The 17,527-nt window shown below is 45.1% G+C and overlaps 1 protein-coding gene across 7 annotated transcripts in view; it reads right to left on the bottom strand.

The window, feature by feature from the left end:
• Positions 1–17,527, bottom strand: part of SERGEF (secretion regulating guanine nucleotide exchange factor) — a 219,416-nt gene that overhangs the window by 75,154 nt on the left and 126,735 nt on the right. For all 7 annotated transcript variants that reach the window (XR_005375800.1, XM_038569187.1, XM_038569188.1 and 4 more), the window contains one exon: positions 6,843–6,879. Coding sequence is in view for 6 of the 7 variants with exons in the window: in XM_038569187.1 (XP_038425115.1) it covers positions 6,843–6,879 (37 nt within the window). In the remaining variant the exon portion in view is untranslated. The remainder of the gene's footprint in view (positions 1–6,842; positions 6,880–17,527) is intronic.

Genomic DNA, 17,527 nt, shown 5'->3' on the forward strand with positions numbered 1-17,527 from the left:
ATTGGTTATAAGAAAAATGTAAACTAAAATGACAGTGAGGTTCCACACTACTTACCCCACAGGATAGCCTCAATCAGCAAGACTGAAAATACCTGGCAAGGATATGGCACAGTTGGAACTCCCGTATATTGCTGATGGGCAATATATATAATTGGCCCTACTACTTCGGAAAACTGTTTATCTGCTCATGCTAAGGATATGATCCAGAAATCATACTCTCAGTTACACACGGAAGAGAAATCAATGTGTATTTTCACCAAAAGGCAGGTATAAGAATTTTGAGAGCAGCCTTACTCATAATCCTCCAACTAGAAGCAATCCAAATCTTCAACAGTGAAATGGACATATAAGTTGTGGTACATTCATCCAGTGGGCTATTACTGACCAATAAAAAAAGAACTTCCACTGTATATGAAATACATGATTCTTAGAGACACAATGTGTTCAATAAAGAAGCTGAACACAAAAGAGTACAAAGTGCATAACACCCTTTACATGAAGTTCAACCACATGCAAAACTCATTTCTGGAGACAGAAGTTAGAAGAGCAGTTAACTCTAGGGCTAGGGTATTAACTGAGAGGAGATATCTTCTGGGGTGCTTGAAACATCCTGTATCTTGTACTGGGTGGTGGTTTCCTAGGTATATACATATATAAACATTCATCAAACTGAACCTTTAAGATCTGTACACTTTACTGTATATATATTGTACTTCAATTTAAAAAAAATAAGACAAAAACCACCTTAGTTTTTCACCTATTAGATCATTGAAAATCTAGAAGTTTCTTAAATTCTTAGGGAGGCTGCAGAAACAGGCACTCATATATTGCTAGTGGGAGTGAAAAATGGTATAATTCCTATGAAGGCAAATCTGTCTATGAAGGCAATTCCTCTTGCAAAACTGACATACTTACTCTTTGATACAGTAATTTCACTTCTAGGGATTTGTTCTTCAACATCTCACAAATGAAATGACATATATACACAAGGTTATTCACTACATCATTACCTTTAATAGCAAAATACCAGAGATGATCTACATGTCCATCACAAGGGCACGGGTTAAATAAATCATGGAACATAGGTATATTGTAATACTATGTACCTATAATAACTAACTAGGAAGGCTTTTATACTGATATGTAAAGATTTCCCAGATAAATTGCTGAAAGAAAAAGACACTACAAAATGTACATAATATAGTGCCATTTATGTGAAAGGAGGGATAAAAATATATCTTAGCGTTTACTTAATATATGCAAAAAGGAACTAGAGACACACAGAACAACAGACATTAGCTGCACATGTGGTACAAGGGTTTTTGGATGTTGGACAAATGGGGGACAGGGTAGAAGGGAAGTTTTTCATTTTAAATCTTATGCCTTTTAAGTTTGAATCACGTGCATATATTAATTGTTCAAAAATTAAATAAGTAAATTAATTATTTTAAGAGGTAAAGGACAATGAGAGGGGAAACCACCTCAAAGGGGTAGTTTTACAAAATGATGTCATCAACTCCACAATTCTATCTGGTAATTATACAGAGAACTGCTGAATCTGAAGCAGAAACATTTAGGCTAGAAGACAGAAGAAGTTGCTAACATGAAGGGGAACGAAGTATTGAAATGAAGAGATGAGATCATCTTATCTGGTGGCCTTAAGAACAGGCTGGACTGTCACTGGAAGTGACAGCATGGAAGGCAGCGTGAGGACCACAGGCTCCGAAGTTAGAGGCCTGGGTTAAAGACCTGACACACTGATTCCTCCTAACAAACTGCTCAGCCGATGCTTCAGCTTCCCTCATCTAGAAAATGGAGTTAACAACAGCACCAATCAGCGATTTGCTCTGAGGATTAAATGAGATAATATAAAGCATTTATGCTTTGCCAATCACACTGAGCATAGGACCATACAAGTTTATACTTGCCCCTAAGCTCTCTGCAAGGCCCTGGGGTTTGGAGGTATTACCTCTCAGAGGAACAACCAGTGTCAAAAAAGATTTAGTTTTCACTATTAAATTCCTATATGACCCTGTCTGACGGGTTTCAAGCCAAGGTCAGATGCTATACCACACGTATTATAAAGGTATAAAGGTTCAGTAATTGGAAATCATCACAAAACGAAGGGGGGAAAAAGATCCTTACATAGATTATAGCTCCAATTTGGTAAAAGCTGGCTTTGCTTGGAGGAGGAGGAGGGGGAGGCATGACACTTTCCTGCCAAATATCTAACCCTTTAACAATGCCTGTCTGGCAAGCTTGAATGCTCCAGGAAAAGGCCACCAATAAAATCCTTTCCAAAGGTCTGCGTGGAGCTGGGAGAGAGGAAATGCAGTCAGCTCTTTTTTCTCTGCAGGAAGGGAAGGCTGAACAACTGCACATCAGGAGAGAAGGCAAACAAATTGCCCATTCAAGCCAAAATAAGCTGCTCCTAGGGGAAGCAGAACAGCTGGAGCCAATTCAGCCAGACACGGAGGTGAGGGCCCCGAAGACAGAGCTGGGCCTGGGAGCAGCCTCTGGTAGGCAGGGATCTTCTGAGTAAGTGGTGGTCACATGCCCTCATGTCACCTCTGCTGACCTTAGTCTATCTATGCCCACGAATGGGAGCCAGTCAGCCAGCTCTGTGAGAGGTAGAGGGAAATCCTAGGTGGGAAGGCAGAAAGAAAAAATGGCTCAGGAACCTGCCAAGCGAGCGAGCACCTGCTGAGCACCTGTTATGTGGCAGGCACTGAGCAGGCACCTGACATACCTATGCCATTTGGAAGAACAACTTTCAGGGGTGGTTGACTGTACAGATGAGGGATCAGGCTTCTTGAGGTGGAACGACTACGTAAGGCGCACAGTTAGAAGTGGCCAAGCCAGCTGTGGCCTCTGGCCTCCTTCCTCATGGTCACTTGAGTTTCTCTCTATGCCGAGCTCCAGCAGCTCCTCCTTTGTCCAAAGTGGGAACTTGTACCACCTCACCATCCTGTCTAGCCATGGCAATGCCTGGTGGCAGACACAGAATATGTCAAAAGAAGGCTCACTGGAAAACTAAGCAAAGAACCAAACCAAATTGCAAAAGAAGGGGAAAAAGAAACCTGGAAGCAAATGAAGTAGCAGAGTAGAATTATTCTGCTTACTAAGAAACCTAAGTAAGGCTGCTGTGGGGTCTGCTTCAGCTGGAACATGCATGTTCTGAATCCCTGTCTGGGGCAGGGGATAGCAGAAGCCTGATCTGAAACAAATCTGGTCTGACATTGTTTCCAGGGCAGTCGGGATTTCCAGATCCCCACAGACTGGGGTCCCTAGACTCCAAGTTTTACAAATCCCTTCTGCAGCTAGGCTGAGATCCTGCACTGGTCCCCGGCATTCTGGGGAAGACACTTCCCTCTTCTGAGGCTCCCACCCTGAGCCTCAAGCCTTCCTATGCTCATCCTACAATTCCTTCCTTGAAGTCTTAATATATGATGATGATGATGATGATGATGATGATGATGATGATGATGATGATAGTGATAATAATAATACCAGCTAGGGATCCCTGGGTGGCGCAGCAGTTTGGCGCCTGCCTTTGGCCCAGGGCACGATCCTGGAGATCCGGGATCGAATCCCACGTCAGGCTCCCGGTGCATGGAGCCTGCTTCTCCCTCTGCCTGTGTCTCTGCCTCTCTCTCTCTCTCACTGTGTGCCTATCATGAATAAATAAAAATTAAAACAAAAAAAAATAATACCAGCTAACATTCATTGAGCCTCTACTTTTGTGCCAAGCACTGTTAGCACTTTACATAACAACCTCATGAGGTCAATAATATATTTCAGATGAGGTGATCAAGACACAGGGGGGTTAAGCCACTGCTATAAGGTTACACAGCCCCTAAGTGTAGGAGTCAGGATTTGAATCAAGCAATCTGACCTAGTGCCTGTGCTCTTCCTAACCACCCCCCATACTGCCTCAGGTCCTAGGATATGACAGGGTCGAAAGAGCAGTGTTGGAAGTCAGGTAGACAGCTCTACTATTTATCGCTACTTCCTCCGGACAACCTGTCGAACCTCTGAGTCTCAGGTTTCTTCTCTATAAAATGGGTGCAACAAATATGCTTTGTCCATTCTAAGACAGAGCAGGTCCTCAGCTCTGTCCTTCCACCCACCTCTATTCCATGTCCCTTCCTGGTTTGTCTGTGGCACCTTCATTAGGCACCAAAGCCGTTTCTACACTTGAGGAAAGTTTGTCTTCCTCATCCTCTGTTCTAGTCTATTCTGAAACCATTGGCGCCTATCACACGTGAGACCTGTCACCAGGCACAGAGGACCCAGGTCTTGGGGAATGAGACACAAACCAGAGGAATCCATCCGCAGGCACCTTAGGAGGGCTGTGGGGAGGAGCTGGCTGCGAGACCCAAGGCCGCAGGGCTCTCCTCCTCGGGCTGTCTCCCACTTCTGGCCTTCTGCCAGAGCCAACTGTGCTTCTCGTGGCTTCCAGCACAGCCCGCGCTGGGCTGGGCACCCGGGGTCCCTATCACACCAGTGGTGGGCACCTCTGCTGCCAGCTCAGGTGCAGGCAGGTAGAGATGCTCGAAGCCGTGTGCCCGGGCCCTTCCCCGACTCTGCAACCATGCACGCAACAGCCTGTGAGCCAAGACCAGGGCACTGAGGACAGAACAGAAAGAACACGTCCGCCCTCCGGGAGCTCACGGGCACACCTTGCTCTCCGCTGCCTCTGACGTCCTCCTCACTTGGGTATAACACTGGACACCTTTGCAGCATGGTATCCGTTCTCTCTCCCAAGTGACAATCACTTCACTAGCACAGTTACACGAGCAAGCCATTCTCCCCCCACCCTGACCAAGAGAAATGAGAAGCAAATAGAATTATAAAAATACACACACGCACGCACATTTCTCTCACACCCCTTATATACCAGGTATCTCACATACTTAATCTTCACAGCAATCCTGCAAAGTGGAATTCTCCCCATTACGTAGATGAGGGGGGGAAACGGAAGCTCACACAGAGACGAAGCTGGTGTGAACCAAGGTTGCCTGCCTGCGGAGTCTATGCTCTTTCTGCAGCCCTAGGCTGCCTCTGTCACTCAGCCTGCGCCCTGCTGGCTCCGGCCCCTCCTTCATCTGGATTGTGCTCTTTCATGTATTTAGATTCCCTGCAATCTTCTTGTTTGTGCGGCTTATAGAGGGAGCCAACCTCTCTCCTAGACCAGTGAAAGCAGCAGCAGCATCCTAGGCACCACCTCTGATTCTCTGATTAGCTTGTCTTAATTACACCCAGGCTGAAGCAGTTCCGGTATAAAGTATCTGGTGCTGCTGCAAAGCATGCAGGTTTGCTGTTACATTTTCTCGCTCCTTCTCTGACTCTAGCCCAGTTTACTCCCCACCCCCTCTGCTGGCTGGCAGCCTACCTCCTCAGCTGTCCTTGGTTCTGCCTCGTTGCACATCACGTTCAGGCCTACAGAGTAGTGCTTCAAACTGCTGCCACCGCAGGCGGCTGAGCCAGTCTGAGCTCAATTCAGAAAACAGTGCCCGAGTCTCTGCTGAGTACCAGGCACTGCTCTGGGTGCTGCAAATAGGCAGGAAACAAAAGGAGAATGCAGGGGTCTTGGCCTTCAGAAGCTGAGTCACAGGCTGGGAGAGAAGTAGCCAGGAACAGAAATCATCAACAGAATGCAGGCAGTGATGGGTTTGTAACAGGATCCTAAAATATCAGAGCAGGAGGGAACCTTGATTTTTAATCCCTCCATTTTAAAGCCCCAAGGAGGGCAATTAGAACACATATTGGATAATAACAATGAGGGACGTCTGAGTGGCTCAACGGCTGAGTGTCTGCCTTCAGCCCAGGGCATGATCCCGAGATCCAGGATCAAGTCCCACATAGGGCTCTCTGCATGGAGCCTGCTTCTCCCTCAGCCTGTGTCTCTGCCTCTCTCTCTCTTTGTGTGTCTCATGAATAAATAAATAAAATATTTTTTTAAAAAGATAATAACAAGGAATATTTCTAAAACCCTTACTAGGACCTAAGCACGGTTCTATGTGCCATATGTGTGTGTGTGTGTATTTATATATATTTATTTGTATATATTTGTGTATATATATATATATATAAATAAACTCCTGGAACCCTCAGAGCAATCCTAGAAGGTAGGCGCTACTGCCCTCCCATGGAAGGGTTAAGTACCTCGCCCAACTTCACACAACTAGTAAGGGGAAGCCTGTACTGAATTCAGGCAGTTGGGCCCTATACTCTTGTCTCTTTAATGCACTGTGATATGGAGACTGGTCTACCCGGAGAAGTAATGAGAAAGCTTCTTGAAGGAATTACTCATAGGCCTAAGTGTAAAAACAGTGCACCCCGATTATCCAGAATCAGTTAGGTGGAAACCTCAACTAATCAGAAGGTTGGTTTCATCTGGGGGTTCCTAAGTGCCATGGAATACAAGGCAGCGGAGGCAGTGAGCAGAGCCCCATGTTTCCAAAGAAAGAGGAAAGAGGTGGAGCAAGGGATTTATTCAGAGAAATAGGAGCAGCCCAATCCTTCTCCCCTTTTATGTCTGGCTTTCTACACATGATATCCGTGGCCTATGAAATCTTTAATATCCTCAAATGCCACTGCCTGGGGCAGGGAGGCCAGCTTAGGTACCTTAAAAAGATGCTCAATGATGTGGATAGAAAGTTTTAGAAAAGGGGCTTCTAGTAAAGCCTTGGGCAATCAAAGCCTTCCATTTCCTAGAGTCTCCCCCAACATGTACACACACACACATGCACCTCGGCCTTTGGTTAACCAAAAGTCTTCTCTAACTCTACCACAGGAGTTTGAGAAAACACACAGTTATCACTATACTAATTACTTACCAATCACTGCCAGATTATGCTCGGAGCCACAAGAGACCTACAAAAAGAAAAAAAATAGTAAGTTATATTAGAGAAAGAAAATTCCTTGTCCAAGGAAAAGTACTTGACTTTTTCTCAAGTCACTTCACCTGCTTCACTGTCCCTTTCACCTCCAGTCACACAAAGAACACGACATGTACTCTCATACCTCCGGGCCTTTGCACATGTGGCTCCTCTATTTGGAATGCCCTCTCCTCGACTGTCTGCCTAGAAAACTTGCACTCATCCTTTAAAGCCTCATTGTGTCCACTGAGACTCCCCTGCTTCTAGGTAGACTCAAGTGCTCCCTTTATTATGCAACTTCTCTGTACCCCCATCAAAGCAATTCTTTTATTACCTTTACACTTGTTCCTGTCTCTCACTAGACTGCATATGTCTTGAGAACAGGCCTGAGTCTCATTCACCTCTGGATTGTATAAGGTCTGGGGCTCAGTTAACATCTGCTAAGTAAGAGAACGAATGAAAAAACCAAGTACATGAAAGAAAAAATACCTACTACATAAGAGACAATCCTTTGGGGTTCTAGTGTTTTCACCCAGCGAGCAGCACTTCCTGCCTTTCAGTCTCTACTCAGCCCAGCCGCTACCAGGAGGAAGTGGGAATATAAAAGCATCAGTGCTTCCCCAGGCACTAATTAAAAGAAACTCTGGACTCTGGAGAAGCATCCTGTGGCCTTTATCAGGATGCTCACTTCAGCTCCTAGCAAGAGGAAGACTTCAGGTCCCCACGGAACATCAATGCTGGAATGGCCCTGGAGATCATCTAGTCCAATCTTTCTACGTTGTGAGGAGAAAACAGAGGCTTGGTAAGAGGAAATAACTGGCCTCGGATGCCGGAGCAAGTGTGCATCAAAACAAAGACTGATTCTCCTGAGGCTTGGGAGATCTCTGATTCTCCTGAGGCTCATGCAAGTTCCTTTCTTGATGCTGTAGCTTCTCACCCCTTCCCAGTGAAAACCACTTGGAAGTGATATTCAAAGGTCATTAGTACAGGCCCCTGGCAGTCAAGGTAACAGGCTCAAAAGACATTTGAGTATTGGAGGCCTAATAGCACACTGGTAGGTGAGAAGGGTCAGTAAAGCTTCTGAGACTTTTGTCTTTGTAAAAGCTGCGTGTTCCAGATCCCAGCTTCCACAGGAATAGAGATACCTGCACTTAGGTGAACTCCCTGACAGTGTGGGGCAAAGAAACACCTGCATATTTCACACCAATAAATATTTCCCTCTGAACTCTCTTGAGGCAGGCTCAGCGTCTAATTTGCCTGACGGGTTCCACCTTCTTTCACCCAGGACCATACACACAGCACAAGTTCACTTTATGCTTCCTGGTTACACTGAGGCTGGGTCCCTAGGTTCCCTCATAAAAAGCTGCTTAGACTGAGGAATTGGAAAGAACTTAGATGTCTAGCAACAGAGGAATGCTTATGTAAATTATGGTGGAGCCATCTGATGGACTCTTACGTAGCCTTGAAAAATAATGCTTACAACAAAGAAAAATGCTCATGATATCCTATGAACTGAAAAATCATTTACAAACTGCATATGTAATGTGATCTTGACTCTGTAATAAAATACAACAAAAGACTGGAGAAGATACATCAAAAGTTTATAGTAGGGGCACGTGAGTGGCTCAGTCGGTTAAGCATCTGCCTTTGCACCAGGTCGTGATCCTGGGGTCCTGGAATCGAGCCTGGCATTGGGCTCCCTGCTCAGTGGGGAGTCTGCTTCTCCCTCTGCCCCTCATCCTGCTCATGCTTTCTCTCGCTCACTCTCTGTCTCTCAAATAAATAAATAAAATCTAAAAAAAAAAAAAAAAAAGTCTATAGTGATAGCCTCAGGGCTAGGAATGAGGTATGCATTAAAAGTATGGTTTGTCCTTTTGCTTTTTCTATGTTCTCTAAATTTTATACAGTAATCTTATAGTCAGAAACAAATTACTCAACATAGGAAAAATAAATGTACCCACTACAGAAGAAAAATAATGAATAAATATGGCTATAAAATAAATATGCTATAAAATCTGATATGTTCTGGAGTTGTGGGAGGAAAAAAGAGTTGAAGGAAATATAAATTATGATGGTAGTTGCATCATGATGGTAGGATTATAATATATTTTTTCTTCTGTTCTCTGTTTTTCAAAGAGTCTTTAACTGTGATGGCGGCAGTAGTCGTGCAGCAATAACAGCAGGAATTAAAGTCATTAAATATTGAGGATGTAGAAAAGCCAAGCAGCATGTGAAGGCACTCGGTAAACATCATCTCATCTTAATCATCCCAATAATCCTTCCAGGGAGGTTTGCGCCCACCTTAGAGATAAGAAAACTGAGGCCCATAGCTAGCTATGTGGCAGCAGCAGAACTCAAGAGCTACACCTGTCTGATCTCTAAGCTTGTGTTCTGTGTTGCTAGATGTTACTTTTTTAAAAAATAAAGTTATTTCATTTTACAAACCGCAGACAGAGAAGGGGCCAGCCTCTGACTGCCAGGGTTCAGCCTGGGGCTGCGGACTACAGAGCTGACCAACCTGGAAGACCGGGGGCTTGCAGAAACAAGCCACTGACAAATGCCAGCACCAGGCGGCAGATGCTGCTCTGAATTAATGAGCGAGGCACTGATGAATGGAGTTTGCCGAGCACTGCAGGGCCTGAGGCTCACAGCTCCCCGCTGCGCCTTGCTGCCTGTGCCCTGGCGTATGGGTCAGGAGACTGAAGACCACAGGCCGCAAAATCCCAGTGCTACACTCCTTCAGCAAGATCGTATCAATGACCATGGGCTTCATATTGCTCCTGTCAGCATCTACCCGCTATGAAGCTGCAGGCAGCTTTCTAGAAGACTCTGTTCACAATGGCAGCATGCCCAGGAGGAAGAGATTCAGAGCCAGGAAGCCAGGTGCATCCGAGGTGCTCGGCTCTCTGGCTCTTGGCTCTGAGACCTTTGGCAAGATATTTAACTGCTCGGGCCTCAGTGTTCTCAAGTGTAACAAGTAGATAATAGTGTCGACCCGTCTGCCTCACAGAATTTGCTAGCGAACAAATGAGACCATCCATCCCCTCACAGCCATTTGTCTCACCTGCCTAGCATATAAATCTGAATGTGAGGCCCCTGTGTAAAGCCGTTCCCAGGCTCCCAGTGGTGGCTTTCAAGGTGCGCATGAGAAGGTCCCTGTTCAGCTTTTTGGCCTCACTTCTTCCCTCTGCTACTCATGAACACTCAACCCCAAATAACATAGTCCCTTTTTTTTTTTTTTCCCCATTCACACATTATATTTTATCTAAGAACATGAGGCAATTTCAGGCTTTTGTGAATGCTATTTTCCTTGACTGGAATTCCCTTTCTCCCATTGTCTACCTAGCTAAATCCTTTAAGATTGCCCAAACATCACCTCCTGGTGATGCTCGCAGTGGAGCCAGCTGCTCCACCTGACCTGCTCCCAACAGCACGGCCTCATCACACATGAGAAGTCTATTTATGAAGTGTGCATGTGTGAAGCACCTCTGTCACTCAGACGTGCCAGGAGAGTGCCTCCCCTCCCCCTGTCTCTGTCACACAGCCCAAGTATATGGGGGCATGAAGTTGGAGGGGTGAGGGGTACAAAGATGAGGGGCCCAGAGAAGTTAGATGATCCCAAACAAGCATGAGTAGTGGTGTGATCACTCCAGCCAAACTGGAGCCGGGTGCTGAGATGCACAGGGAGGCCAGGAAGGGAACAGCGCTACAAGAACACAGTGTGGAGGTGATAGGAGCCTGAAAAGTTACAGTCGGATTGCTTCAGGAACTCCAGATGGCAAAGTCCAGTGGGCCAACAAAGGAGGTCAGTCCCAGGAGACGGGAGTCCCACTACGGAGAAAGTAGGTTCCAGCTTTCCAATTGGGGCCTTCAGGAGAAGGGGGCACTCCTCCCCACAAGTGAGGGGAACAAAAGCAGCTGTGGAAACCTGTACTGACTGCTCTGTTCAGGCCCCTCAGCCACAGGAGGCAGAGCTGCAGAAAACAATTTCCAAACCCCCAACTGCCATGGGGCCAAGATCTCCTGGAGAGCCTTCTGCCAGGCTAGACTCCATCAGTTCTTGTGAAGAAAGTGGCAACCGGCCTGGGGGCTGGATCCCACTAGGTACGGCTGGACAGGGATGAACTGACTGGCATTAGATGCCCAGGCAGTATGTGCTCACTTCGGTAGCACGTAGACGGAAATTGGAATAGTACAGAGAGTAGATGCCTAGAGACTATATGCTGAATGCACTAATGGGTTAAATGAATGAATAACTAAATTAGATGAATAAACAAAAATTAGATGAAGGTGAAAACATCTGTCAAATGTTATTATGTAAGTTCTCTAGCTCTGGGCAGTACTGTTGTACCGCTTCTAAAAACAGGTGACTACCCCTTACTGAGTGCTTATGGCCAGCCACCGGACTAACTGCTTTGCCTGTATTATTTCATTTAAACTTACCCCAACCTTAGCAGAGAGGTTCTTTTGTTATAACTGTTTATACAAATCGGGCGACTGGGGTTCAGAGAGTACAGTAACTTGCTCAGTCTCTTACAGCGAGTGGAGGTGCAGGATTCTATGATCTTTCAGATTCAACTTTCCCGTCCTCCCAATCGTTTTAACCTTCCTGTTGGCAAACAGGATAGAAATAAACCGCCCACCTAGTTCCAGTTCCTTAGATCTGGAAACCATGTGCCTATTAGCAAGGGATCCTAAGGCTGGGGCGGCTTTAGACTCACAAAGGCCCAAACATCTTCCTGGGGCTAGGAGCGCCCACTTCTGGACCAATCAAGAAGCTGCTCTAGAGCTTTTTCCAGGGGGAAAGGCTGTAAAGTGGCAACAAAGCTTCTCCCCTGCCCTCCCTAGCGGGTAACTCCACTAGATTGCTCAACTCTTGGGGGGCGGGGTGAGCAGGGAAGGTGTCACCAGGACTCAGGGGAAGTAGCACTGACATCCCAAGGAGAGGATGCGGGGCCTGGGCCAGTCCTGTGTCACTGGCCTGGAGCCACCGTCATCTTCCAGGGAGCAGCCCCCCTGGCAGCCCTGGGACCACCCAGGAGCACAGCGGGCCTTCTGATTGGTTCCCGCCCTGTGCCAATGGGCCCGTGTGCCCGCGGATGCTATGGCAACCAGGAGCCTGGCGGAGGCGGGCCATTCCCGGGGACTCGGAGGAGGGATTCGAAGCCTGGGCTCCACGCCTCGGAGAGTCTTTGGCAGGCACCACCGCCTGCAGGAGAAGCGTGTTGGGAGCAGCTCCAGAGAGGCAGCCTCCCGACGGCGGGGGTTACCAGGGAAGGGAATGGGTGCCTCAGTGCAGCCTTTGCTAGAACCCTGCCCAAACCCAGCTGCTGTGTGTACAAGTCTGAGGAGACAACTAGAATTTCCAAACCTGTTATAAAAGCAGGCTGGGACGCTGGGCATGTTTTACAGAAAGCTGCGGTCCTGTCAGCCAATGGAGTTTTACCCCTAGGCTCAGAAATAGCCCCAAATGGAGGTCATCGAGGCAGCAGAGAGGCAGCACAGGTGCTTGCTTTTGGAAGTACTTAGCCTTGCAAAGATACTTCTAACTCCTTTGTGAGGGCTTCAATTTTTAACTGAAGCCTAGATGTCAAAGGAGGCTAAAAAATAAGAGGCTCCATCTGTCCTCCAATTCAAAGTCCCATTGATTGGGTTCCCAAAGAACCCATTTTCCCTGTAAAGACAATTACTTTTTTTTTCCTGAAGTATATTTCATATAAGAAGATGAGTCTTAAAGTACATTCTACTACTTCCTCTGAGAGATTGGGTTGTGGAGGAAGGGAGCTAAGATTTGGTAAATGCCTGGATGCCAGGCATGTGGCATCATAGAATTTCACTCTCCCTGCACAGCCTCACATCCTCACAGCTACTCTGGGAAGTGGGAATCTGTGTCCCTTACTCAACAGGTCAGCAAACTCAGAGGAGCTAAATCACTGGTCCCAAGTCACAAGGGGCTATGCACCCAAGTCAGCCTTGATCCAAAGCCTGTGGGCTTCCCCACTATACATACTGTCCCTCCTCTTCTGATCCTGGCACCAGACCACCCCCATCACTGAAGCTCAAATTCTCTAGTGGCAGCTCTCTACCTCCTCCTAGTCTGTCTCCACCCTGTTAGTTCTGCCTTCCCAAAGATTCTCAAATCTGTCTTAATCTCTAGCTGCTCCATCTTCAGTCCTTTTCATTCCAGGCTAGACTCTTAAAAAAAAAAAAGATTTATTTATTTGAGCGAGCGAGAGAGAGAGAGAGAGAGAATGCTCATGTACGGGAGCAGGGGCAGAGGAAGAGGAAGGGAATTCTCCAGCAGACTCTCCACTGAGCGCCAGTGGGGAAGTTCAGTCCCAGGACCCTGAGATCATGACTTGAACTGAAACCAAGAGTCAGACACTAAAATGGCTGAGATGGGACCTAGATGCCCCCATGCTGGACTTTTTAAAAAGCCACCTAAATGACTTCAAGCTTTCTTCTGTCATGTCATAATCTGATTTTTTATTTGGAAGCTGTCATAGTCTCAAAGCCTCCTAACTTCCTACCACACCTGGTGTATCTCTCTCTCTCTCTCTCCTTTGCTACATAGAAACCTATGTAGCTTCTCTGTCCCTGGGAAATCTGTTTCCCCACTTTTGCACCATTCTCTCTTCATATACTATGAACCCGAAGCCTACAAGACTCCGTTCCAAACCCACTGCCTTGAGGAAGCCTCCCAGATCTCTCAAATCCTACCACTTGCCTTGGCTGGAGTTTACTCTTGTCAGCTCTCCTTTGTACTATTAATAATTTGGGTACTGGGGTAGGGCATGTCTCCCCAGTCAGTGTGGGGTAGGAGTTACAGACCCAGAAGACCTGGATGTTGAGTCTTAGCCCTGCCACTTCCTTGTCACGTAGCCTTGGGCAAATCTCTTTGCCTCTCTGGATTTCAGTTCCCTCATCTTTAAAACAGAATAATAACCAAATAGATCTCATACATACTAAAACCTGTTCATGCCCCCATTCCCCCCAATCTACAGAATAAAATTTACTTTGAGCTTGAACACTGTTCTACAGATATGTGTCCACGATATATAAAAATATACAATTTAGGAACATATAAAAGGAACTGGCATAGGTTCATTTCCCTTTCCAACAGAGTTACCCTATTGGCAAAAAAAAGGAGAGAGCTAAAGAAATGTCTGCTGAATTAGAATATAATATACACAGTTAAACTAGCAGACACTCAGAATGCTTGCTTTCCTCACTTCAAGGGAATTCCTTTCTCCTAAGTTGCCATGTTGATACCAGTACTCCTGTTTCTTGTGCCCATACCTAACTGGCGTGGATGGACTATGGACAGATACCTGTCTCTAAGGAGGTTAACGCATAGATTAGCTATACCCTGTGAAGTGGCCTGATGTGAAAATTCTGCCTGTAAGTGATTGTAGGGAGTGAGTCCTTTAGTTGGTAGCTGGAAGAAACAGACACAAGAAAGGTTAATGAAAGGAGCAGCAACAGGCAGAGGAGCCAGGACAACAGGAATAGTCAAAGTAGAGAAGAGTAGCTAAGTCACTAGAATATGAGATTTCTTGATCCTACTGCTGAGGGCATAAGAGGGTCTGGGCTGCCGAGGTAGCTTGTGTTCTAAATGACCTTCCAGCATTCGCTTTACCTATTTTGCCAACTTATACCCATTCTTACAATACCAGAGTAACTCAAGACTACCTCTGATCTTTACCAAAAGCACCTAATGCAACAATGCATCTAGATTTCAGGAAAGGCACACCATTAAGTTATTTACACTCTTGAGAACAGCATAGAACCATGTGCGCTGAACAACCAACTTCAAATACAGGTAATTAACAGAATCAGGACAGTTAAACACCCTATAGCATCTTTCTCAAAAACAATTGAACTTTTGCCCTAATAGCCAAGATGGGCTGGAATTAGAAAGACTGCCATTACCAAATGCTGGCAAGGATGTGGAATAACTGGAAAACTCTTACACTGCTGGCAGGAATATAAATTCAACAACTGCTTTGAAAAACTATTTGGCATTATCTACCAAAGGTAAACATAGATAGATATATAGATGCCAGGAGAACCAGGTACCCAAAATGAATGATTATTTTATCCCATCCAAAGACATGTGTAAGAATGTTCATAGCAGTTTTATTCATAATAAATACAAACATAAAATTAACCAAATATTCATCAGCAGCAAAATGGATAAAGTGTGGTATATTCAGAATATTTTATAATAAAAAAGAATATTTTATAATAACTGCTATTCACAACATGGATAAATCTTCAAGAACTTTGGTGAACAAAAGAAATCAGATACAGAAGGGTAAACAGTGTGTGACTCTATTTACACGAAGCTCAAAAATAGGCAAAACTTATTTCAAATAAGTCAAATAAGTCACTGTTATAAAGGGGAAAAAAGTAACTAATCCTAGTAACTTTTTTAAATGATTTGTTTTATTTTAGAGAGAGAAAGAGTGTGTGAGCATGAGTGAGCAGGTGAGGGGCAGAGGGATCCCAAGCAGACTCTCCATTGAGCATGGAGCCCCACGGAAAGGGGAGGTGCCTCCATCCCAGGACCCTGAGATCATGACCTCAGCCAAAATCAAGAGTTGGATGCTTAACAGACTGAGCCACCCAGATGTACCCCTAGTAACTTTTTTTTGAAGATTTTATTTATTTGGGAGAGAGAGAGAGATCATGAGCAGGGGTCAAGGGAAAGAGGGAGAAGCAAACTCCCCACTGAGCAGGGAGCCTGATGTGGGGCTTGATCCCAGAACCCTGGGACCACGACTGAGCTGAAGGCAGACACTTAACTGACTGAGCCACTCAGGTGCCCCTCCCTTTAAAACTTTTAAACAAAGTTCTTTGACTAAATAATTTCCATCTAGAAACAAAAAGAGCTGTAAAAAAAAAAAAACTTTAATTAGTGGATTCTTTTTTTTTCCATAGTAGTACGTATGTATCAATTCTGAAAGTATTTTGTATTATTGTAGGACTGTGCAACTAAGGAAATATATTAATGTCTCTGGAAGCCAGAGTTTTCACTGTAGACAAAGAAAGCACAAATATGGAATAAGGGATGGCAAAGAGGAACACTGTGGACATGGGATTTGAATGAGAGGTATCAGTGTGAACTTACAGTTTTATACACACACACACGAAGTTCAATCAATATGAAATTTCCTAGAAGCAATGACACCCTAACAGCAATGAGTTCACTTGGTACACCAATCTTGGCTTTTAAATACTATCTGACTAAGAGGAATCAGAGCTCCTTGGAGAAATGGCTGATTTCAGGATTGGGACAGGGAAAGAACAATTTGAGCCTGGAACATCTATTTGTGCCAGGAAGTAAGGAAGTGATCAAAACATGACAGGGAAATGTCAAAAGGATACCAGGTTTTCCAGAAGGGTTTTCCACTGACTAAATCAGGAAGAATTTGAACATCAGAATGAATAATGACAGTATTAGATTATAACTCATTGAATAAAATAAAAATTCATAAGTACTTCCTGAATAATAAACAAATAGGGGAAAAGGGACAGCTCTTCCTTAGCGTATGATGTCAACAGTAATAAACGTAAAGGAATACTTGGGAAAGAAAATGATTTTGCAATAATAATAAATTCAGGCAAGAATCATGAATGCATGTTGAAATTACTGGGCAGAAGTCTAAAGTGGAATGGAATATTTACATAATTTCAGGGTATCTCTTCACAGATCATTTCTTAGCTACAAAGGAGAAATGGTAACTCTGTAGCAGAGAAAGGAGGCCAACACCACCTTGCCCAGGCAAGGGATCTAAGTCAGTATCCCTAATAATGGGATAAACTGACATTCAGGTGCCTCTTCTGTGCAATGCATTAAAGACACAATATCACTTATTTAGCATCCCTGCCCGAAGTGCCTATGTGAAATCCAATCATGAAGGAAAATCAGATGAAACCAAATTGAGCACTATTATGCAAAACAACTGTCCTGTACTCTTAAAAAATATCAATGTCATAGAAGATAAAGACAAGCTATTCCAGATTAAAGGAAGCAAAAAGACATGACAACAAAACGCAGTATATGATCCTGGGTCCTGGATCAAAGTGAAAAATTGCCGTCAAAGATATCATTGAGACAACTGGAGAAACATGAAGATGCTCTGTGCATTAGATAATGCCTTCTATCACTGTTAAATCTTCAGAAAAGAAAGAGAGGACACAAATACACACATGGGATAAACTGTCACTCGAGCCAATGTTCCTTTAGCAAGAAACCCACATGGAAGAGAACTAAAGAGAACTAAATCTCATCCTCAGCCTCTGTCACACTGAGGGAGTCAGAGAAATGGTCTGGGTCCTAGCTCTGGCCGTGGCTCTGACTTGGAATGTGAAGCAGCTTCCCGGGTGCTCCTCTCCTCTCCAATCTCTCCCTGTTCTTCCTCAAGTACATGCGGACCATTGTGCTCCCCATTGCCCAAGCCCAAATTCCTGTCTGGTACTGAAGATCCTCCATGGTCTGGCGCTAGTGTGGTCCCCCAGCCTCTTTCCCCAGTAGAATCATCCACAAATACTTATATGTCGGCACTTCTTTGGACCCCAAGCACAGCATCCTACATCCACTCCTCATCATGTGTGGCTCATGCTGCCCCCTTGGGGAA

Source organism: Canis lupus, chromosome 21 (assembly GCF_011100685.1).
Source record: "Canis lupus familiaris isolate Mischka breed German Shepherd chromosome 21, alternate assembly UU_Cfam_GSD_1.0, whole genome shotgun sequence".
Classification (NCBI taxonomy): domain Eukaryota; kingdom Metazoa; phylum Chordata; class Mammalia; order Carnivora; family Canidae; genus Canis; species Canis lupus.